Genomic DNA, 8,311 nt, shown 5'->3' with positions numbered 1-8,311 from the left:
TTGTGCAAATGGAATAGACAACAGGTGGAAATTATAGGCAATTAGCAAGACACCCCCAATAAAGGAGTGGTTCTGCAGGTGGGGACCACAGACCACTTCTCAGTTCCTATGCTTCCTGGCTGATGTTTTGGTCACTTTTGAATGCTGGCGGTGCTTTCACTCTAGTGGTGTCTGCTCAAACGGTCAGAAACAGACTCCATGAGGGTGGTATGAGGGCCCAACGTCTACAGGTGGGGGTTGTGCTTACAGCCCAACACCGTGCAGGACGTTTGGCATTTTCCAGAGAACACCAAGATTGGCAAATTCGCCACTCTTCACAGATGAAAGCAGGTTCACACTGAGCACGTGACAGACGTGACAGAGTCTGGAGACGCCGTGGAGAACGTTCTGCTGCCTGCAACATCCTCCAGCATGACCGGTTTGGCGGTGGGTCTGTCATGGTGTGGGGTGGCATTTATTTGGGGGGCTGCACAGCCCTCCATGTGCTCGCCAGAGGTAGCCTGACTGCCATTAGGTACCGAGATGAGATCCTCAGACCCCTTGTGAGACCATATGCTGGTGCGGTTGGCCCTGGGTTCCTCCTAATGCAAGACAATGCTAGACCTCATGTGGCTGGAGTGTGTCAGCAGTTCCTGCAAGAGGAAGGCATTGATGCTATGGACTGGCCCGCCCGTTCCCCAGACCTGAATCCAATTGAGCACATCTGGGACATCATGTCTCGCTCCATCCACCAACGCCACAGACTGTCCAGGAGTTGGCGGATGCTTTAGTCCAGGTCTGGGAGAAGATCCCTCAGGAGACCATCCGCCACCTCATCAGGAGCATGCCCAGGCATTGTAGGGAGGTCATACAGGCACGTGGAGGCCACACACACTACTGAGCCTCATTTTGACTTGTTTTAAGGACATTACATCAAAGTTGGATCAGCCTGTAGTGTGGTTTTCCACTTTAGATTTTGAGTGTGACTCCAAATCCAGACCTCCATGGGTTGATAAATTGGATTTCCATTGATTATTTTTGTGTGATTTTGTTGTCAGCACATTCAACTATGTAAAGAAAAAAGTATTTAATAAGATTATTTATTTCATTCAGATCTAGGATGTGTTGTTTAAGTGTTCCCTTTATTTTTTTGAGCAGTATATTTACTATTCAGGATACCAATACCATTGATTCCATTCTGCAACAGAATAGAAAGTGTCCACCATTCATTCTGACTGTTCTCTTAAAAAGTTTGTTAAAAGGTGAATTTGTAATGTTCTTTCAAGAATGTAATGTCCTAACAGTTAAGGACAATGTCAGAGTATATACGGCTCCAAATGGCATCTCCCACAATAGCATTACATTTTTATGCCCAAATTTTAAAAGATACTCTACATGCCAGACGGTGCAAGCGCTCTTAAAAATTAAGTAGGCCTACCACTTTTAGATGATAGCCTACCTACATTATGTGAACACACCTTCAAATTAGTGGATTCAGCTATTTCAGCCACACCAGTTGCTGACAGGTGTATCAAACCGAGCACACAGCCACACAATCTCCATTTACAAACATTGGCAGTAGAATGGCCTTACTGAAGAGCTCAGTAACTTTCAACGTGGTACCGTCATAGGATGCCACCTTTACAACAAGTCAGTTCTTCAAATTTGTCCTGCTAGAGCTGTCCCTGTCAACTGGAAGTGCTGTTATTGTGAAGTGGAAACGTCAAGGAGTAACAACCACTCGACTGTGAACTGGTGGGCCACACAAGCTCAAAAGAACGTGATCGTCGAGTGCTGAAGCGCGTAGAAATAGTTTGTCCCCAGTTGCAACATTCACTACAGAGTTCCAACCTGCCTCTGGAAGCACCGTCAGCACAAGAACTGTTCGTCGGGAGCTTCATGAAATTAGTTAATGGCCGAGCAGCCGCACACAAGCCTAAGATCACCATGCACAATGCCAAGAGTGGTGTAAAGCTTGCAGCCACTGCACTCTGGAGCAATTGAAATGCATTCTCTGGAGTGATGTATCACACATCCCCATCTGGCAGTCCAACGGATGAATCTGGGTTTGGCAGAATGCATAGTGCCAACTGTAAAGTTCGGTGGAAGAGAAATAATGGTTTGGGCTAGGCCTAGAGAGCCACAGCTGTGGCAATACAAACAGTGGTAACTGCAGGACATACTGGCCCTGAACCGATCATGTGTAACGAGAGAAAACCATGCACACAAAAAAAACAATCCTTGTATCTATAAAATGTCTTGCACAACTAGCTACAATTATTGAGATTCATCCTCTAAACCAGTGGTTCCCGTACCCCTTCAAACATTCAACCTCCAGCTGTGTACCCCTTCCAGCACCAGGGCACTCTCAAATGTTGTTTTTTGCCATCATTGTAAGCCTGCCACACACACACACTATACGATACATTTATTAAACATAAGAATGAGTGTAAGTTTATCACAACCTGGCTCGTGGGAAGGCAAGATACTCTGAGCGCAGCCCAATCCAGTAATCTGGTAGTGGCTTCTGATTAAATTCAATTTTTACAGAACCGCTGGCTGCAATTTCGATGAGGCTTTCTTGTTCAGATATGGGTAAGTGGACTGGAGGCAGGGCATGAAAGGGAGAACGAATCCAGTTGTTTGTGTCATCTGTTTTGGGAAAGTACCTGTGTAATTGCGCACCCAGCTCACTCAGGTGCTTCACTACATCACATTTTACAATGTAAGCTTGAGTTCATTTGCACACAAATCATACAATGATGGAAAGACCTGTGGGTTGTCCTTGTTAATGCAGACAGAAAAGAGCTCAAACTTCTTAATCATAGCCTTAATTTTGTCCCGCACAATGAATATAGTTGCGGAGAGTCCCTGTAATCCTAGATTCAGATCATTCAGGCGAGAAAAAACATCACCCAGATAGGCCAGTCGTGTGAGAAACTCGTCATCATGGAAGTGGTCAGACAAGTGAAAATTATGGTCAGTAAAGAAAACTTTAAGCTCGTCTCTCAATTAACAAAAAAGTGTCAATACTTTGCCCCTTGATAACAAGCGTTACATGGTCACTGCCCAAATCATTGCATAAATGCAGAAAATACACGAGAGTTCAGGGGCCTTGCTTAAACAAAGTTAACCATTTTCCCCTGTAGTGTCCAAAACGTCTTCCAAGCTGTCAGGCATTCCCTTGGCAGCAAGAGCATCTCGGTGGATGCTGCAGTGTACCCAAGTGGCGTCAGGAGCAACTGCTTGCACGCGCGTTACGACTCCACTATGTCTCCCTGTTATGGCTTTTGCGCCATCAGTACAGATTCCAACAGATCTTGACCACCAAAGTCCATTTGATGTCACAAAGCTGTCCAGTATTTGAAAAATATCCTCTCATGTTGTGCTGGTTTCCAGAAGAGGATGTTTTCCCTAATTGACCCCCCATAAACATAACGGAGCTGTGCCAGGCCTGCCACGTCTGGTGATTCACCCAGCTGTAACACATATAATTCACTGGCTAGTATGCAAAGCAGTAATTGTTTTGTTTCAAAACATCTCCTGCCATGTCACTGATGCGCTGTGAAACAGTGTTGTTTGATGAAGTCATTGTCTGTATAGTTTGTTGGGGGCCTTTTTCCCCAGCATTGTCCCAGCCATATCTGCGGCAGCAGGAAAATTAAGTCCTCCACAATAGTATGGGGCTTGCCTGTCCTAGCCACTCAGTGGCTCACCATATAAGACGCTTCTTATTAATGGTATCTGTTGCTTTTACTACTCGAAAGTCATCTTTATTCTTGCTCAAAACTCCCATGGCTTATTTTTGAAATTGTCATGTTTAGTTTCTAAATGTCTGCGCAAGAATGAAGGTTTCCCGCGAGAGAGTAACAGTTAATGTGACTGGATGTTAATTATTTGACAAGGCTACCTGTATTTGACAGTGTTATTTCGCGCAACACTAGATGGTTTCATTTTATTTTTGGAAGTGAAACAAGGCTACTCAGACGAAAAAAAGAAAATCACATTTTTATTTGGCGTACCCCTGACGGAATACCTGCTCTAAACGTTTGACACACTAGCAGAGAGGAGTCAATTTATACAAGCACATGTTTCAAAAGTTGCCTCCTTTTGAAAAAGGACAAAGGTAAGAAAAGGTGAGGAGGATGCGAGCAGTCGTTAAACCAATTGGAAATCTACCATGTGCACTTTCTCTATTCCCCTTTCCTCCATTCCTCGCATCCTCTCTCGACTCCTTCTCAAAAGGTCAAAGGTCCCCTCAGGTCCACCTTCTCCAATACAGTTGATAATATAGCAAGAAGATACTGTATAATGCTAGGAAAAGCAGAAAGAAATTTAGATTAGAGCCATGGACAATCATTTAATTTTCCATTTCACCTGCAGACAAACCAGGACATACTCTAAAATAAGGTGTATTCCAATCGGTAATTGTCCGTGTTTGAATTCACAATTTAGCCTCACTTTGGATTTTACCTTTATTTAACTAGGCAAGTCAGTTAAGAACAAATTCAGATTTTCAATGACGGCCTAGTAACAGTGGGTTAACTGCCTTGTTCAGGGGCAGAACGACAGATTTGTACCTTGTCAGCTCAGGGAGTCCAACGCTCTAACTACTAGGCTACGCTCTAACCACTAGACTCCCACTTTTCATTAGTTAGAGGCATTTTATGAAACACAATACATTTCTTAAATAAATTAATGTACCATTCTAGTTCTAACAGAGTGGCATTAATGGACTTGGTACATAATAAGTACGGTATTGTGGGCATATTCTGTTATGTTAATGAGTTGAAGTACTATTGGAAATCTGTTAAAATACTTTAGCTGTGCTTGATTGAGCTGCCTGTTGCAAAGGACCCAATAGAAAAATCCCAAAAGTTCCAACTTAACCCACCTGGCACTCCAGGTAGAGTAAAGCAAATGCTCAAAAGTATTTGAAAGATTTCAAATATCAGATTCTGAACCCAGGTGTGCTTTCATTCCTAGTACAGCAGTCACCATTCTGAAGACATGAGCTGTGTTCGAATACCCATACGAACATACTATATATTTATTGAGTATATACACACACTACTAGTTCATTTTAGTATACTGTAAACAAACGGTATCCTTTAAGTTGAGCGTACTAGTGCTTCGCCTGTCTACCTGAAGTTAATGCTGTTGCTATGCAACCTCTTGCTAGCTTGTTAGCATAACAAATGACTAGCTAGACATTTTACGATTTCGGGTGTGTTTGTAAATTCAATCCATTGTCAGATTGTCCATTTGTAAATTCTAAGTGTTTCTATCTCGGAGCGTTCAAGGCGTAGGGTTGATCCGAGCGTTCGGACCTCACAACGGCAGTCAAGCACCCAAGCTAACTGGCTAACTACAGTCGAACACAAATGAGAGACCACCTCACTGACCATTGTACTCATCCTAGCCGAGTTGGTTAGACTGTTTTCATGTTATCCAGAGCGTTGGTGACTCCAACTGTGCTGCTGGCAATAATTTAATTACGCTTTTTTTTGCCGACATTTACTTTGCCGACGACACCGGTCATATTCAACGGGCGTTGAGCGTTCATAAAATTAATCTGTTATTCTGTGATCTTGCACACTCAGACGAGAGTGCTCTGAAATCAGAGTAGATAGCCAGAATTAACAATTACTATACCACTTAGCTAAGAATGATGTGAATAATCAAGTCCATAATGTTGGGTAGATAGATAGCATATAGTTAATATACTTACTGCCTGGCAAGTTCGATGTATTAGTAGCCAACTAATGTTAGGTAACTAGCTAACATACCGGTACTGCTGTAATGGTATGCGGTTTGTAAGGATAGCGTGGCTAACAAATTGTCAGCCAACATATAACTTATTTGTAAAGCCATGACTTTATTACATTGATTAACATTTTAACATTTGTCATCATTAGTTAAAGCAATGAATTTGCATCTGCTCTCGTCTGACTTCGGCTGCATATTTTCCACCATTTTCTTCAAATCTGAAAACGTTGTGAAGCCATGCTCATTTTCTGAAGAATTGCATTATGGGGCCCTAAAAGCACAGAAATAGTGTTCACTGCTTGTATACTTTGTATTTTGGCGAATTTAGTACAACATCTCGGGAACTTTTGGCATACTAACTCCATCCATACTGTGACCAATAAGAATACTACATACTCAATTTATGTCACAAAAAGTATGGTTAGTATGCGTAATCGAACACAGCTAGGGTCATCAATATCACATTTCACATAAGAAAACAGAATCTCTGCTTCTGTTAGAAAACGAAAACATATTCATAACTAAAATATTTAATTCTCTGCAAGTCCCTTTTCAACGTGGCCCACCAGCCAAGTACCTTCTATTACAAACACACACCAGAATCAAAAAAACTGAAGAAAAAAAACAACGCAGGCTGTTGTGAACATCACTACTTTTGATTAACAGATGCGATGAGGCACAGCAAATCCCTAAGTAAGAAGTCCGTTGTGCTCCTTTTCCAGTATCCCTTTGTCGTCCTGTTCTGTCCCTGTTGTGACCCCCACCCATGGCTGTGTCCCAAATGGCCCCCTATTCAGTACACTACTTTTGAGCATAGGACACTGGTCAAAGGTAGTGCAATATTTAGGAAATAGGGTGCCAATTGGGACATAACCCTTGTCCCCTCGCTCAGCGCTGTCCGGCGTCTCGGATGCGACAGGCCACCGCCGTGATGAGAGCCGCCCCCTTCCCACTTCCGTCCTCTGATTGGAGGAAAGTGACCTCGCACTGAGGCGCCAGGTCCCTGACCGTCTCATGCATGATGCTGGAGAAGCTGTGAAGAGGAGAGATAGGGAGAGAGATCAGAGGCAGGTTAGAATGTTCTTACTGAGAATAGACAATGGACCAGAAGCTGCAGGGAACAAAGGGGAAGTGAGTTCATACGGCCAGGGACAAGAGAATGAGGCAAACCCATAGGCAGATGTACATGCAGCCACTGTAAAAAGGTGCTATTAACTTCATCGGGGTAGGGGACAGTATTTTGACATCCGGATAAAAAGCCTGCTACTCAGGCCCAGAAGGTAGAATATGCATATTATTAGTAGATTTGGATAGAAAACACTCTGAAGTTTCTAAAACTGTTTGAATGATGTCTGAGTATAACAGAACTCATATGGCAGGCAACAACCAGAGAAAAAAATCCAACCAGGAAGTGTGGAAATCTGAGGTTAGTTTTTCAAGTGATTGCCTATCTAATACACAGTGTCAATGGGGTCATTTTGCACTTCCTAAGGCTTCCACTAGATGTCAAAAGTCTTTAGAACATTGTTTCATGCTTCTACTGTGAATGGGGAGAGAAAAAGAGCATATGGAGTCAGATGACTGAGAAAATTACATGAGCTCAATCTCGCACGCTCCCGTGAGAGTTAGGTGTGTTCCTTTTCATTTCTGAAGACAAAGGAATCGTCCGGTTAGAATATTATGGAAGATTTATGATAAAAACATCCTAAAGATTGATTCTATACATCGTTTGACATGTTTCTACGAACTGTAATATAACTTTTTTTACATTTCGTCTGAACTGCGCGAGCACAGTGCATTTGGATTACTCCACTGAACGCGCAAACAAAAAGGAAGTGTTTGGACATAAAGATTAACTTTATCGAACAAAACAAACATTTATTCTGGAACTGGGATTCCTGGGAGTGCATTCCGATGAAGATCATCAAAGGTAAGTGAATATTTATAATGTTATTTGGGACTTCTGTTGACTCCAAAATGGCGGGTATCTGTATGGCTTCTTTTGGTGTCTGAGCGCTGTACTCAGATTATTGCAAAGTTTGCTTTCGCCGTAAAGCTTTTTTGAAATCTGACACAGCGGTTGCATTAAGGAGAAGTGTATCTATAATTCTTTGAATAACAGTTGTATATTTTATCAACGTTTATGATGAGTATTTCTGTAAATTGATGTGCTCATTCACCGGAAGTTTTGGGAGGCAAAACATTTCTGAACATTACACGCCAATGTAAAATGGGGTTTTTGGATATAAATATGAACTTTATCGAGCAAAACATACATGTATTGTGTAACATGAAGTCCTATGAGTGCCATCTGATGAAGATCAAAGGTTAGTGATTAATTTTAGCTGTATTTCTGGTTTTTGTGACAACTCTCTTTGCTTGGAAAATGGCTGTGTGGTTTTTCTTGTCTAGGCGCTGTCCTAACATAATCTAATGTTATGTTTTCGCGGTAAAGCCTTTTTGAAATCGGACAGTGTGGTTGGATTAACGAGAAGTGTATCGTTAAAATGGGATATAATAGTTGTATGTTTGAGAAATCTGAATGAGATTTTTGTTTTGAATT

General features: G+C 42.2%; 1 protein-coding gene across 1 annotated transcript in view; it reads right to left on the bottom strand.

The window, feature by feature from the left end:
• Window positions 1–3,971: 3,971 nt before the first annotated feature.
• Window positions 3,972–8,311, bottom strand: part of hk2 (hexokinase 2) — a 79,113-nt gene continuing 74,773 nt past the window's right edge. Inside the window, exon 18 of the mRNA XM_014170942.3 lies at window positions 3,972–6,781. Coding sequence (XP_014026417.1) covers window positions 6,637–6,781 — 145 coding nt within the window. The 3' untranslated portion in view covers window positions 3,972–6,636. The remainder of the gene's footprint in view (window positions 6,782–8,311) is intronic.

This window comes from Salmo salar, chromosome 24, assembly GCF_965601325.2.
Source record: "Salmo salar chromosome 24, fSalSal1, whole genome shotgun sequence".
In the NCBI taxonomy this organism is placed as follows: Eukaryota; Metazoa; Chordata; class Actinopteri; order Salmoniformes; family Salmonidae; genus Salmo; species Salmo salar.
The sequence above is the reverse complement of the archived record's forward strand: the minus strand, read 5'-3'. Positions and strand labels throughout refer to the sequence as shown.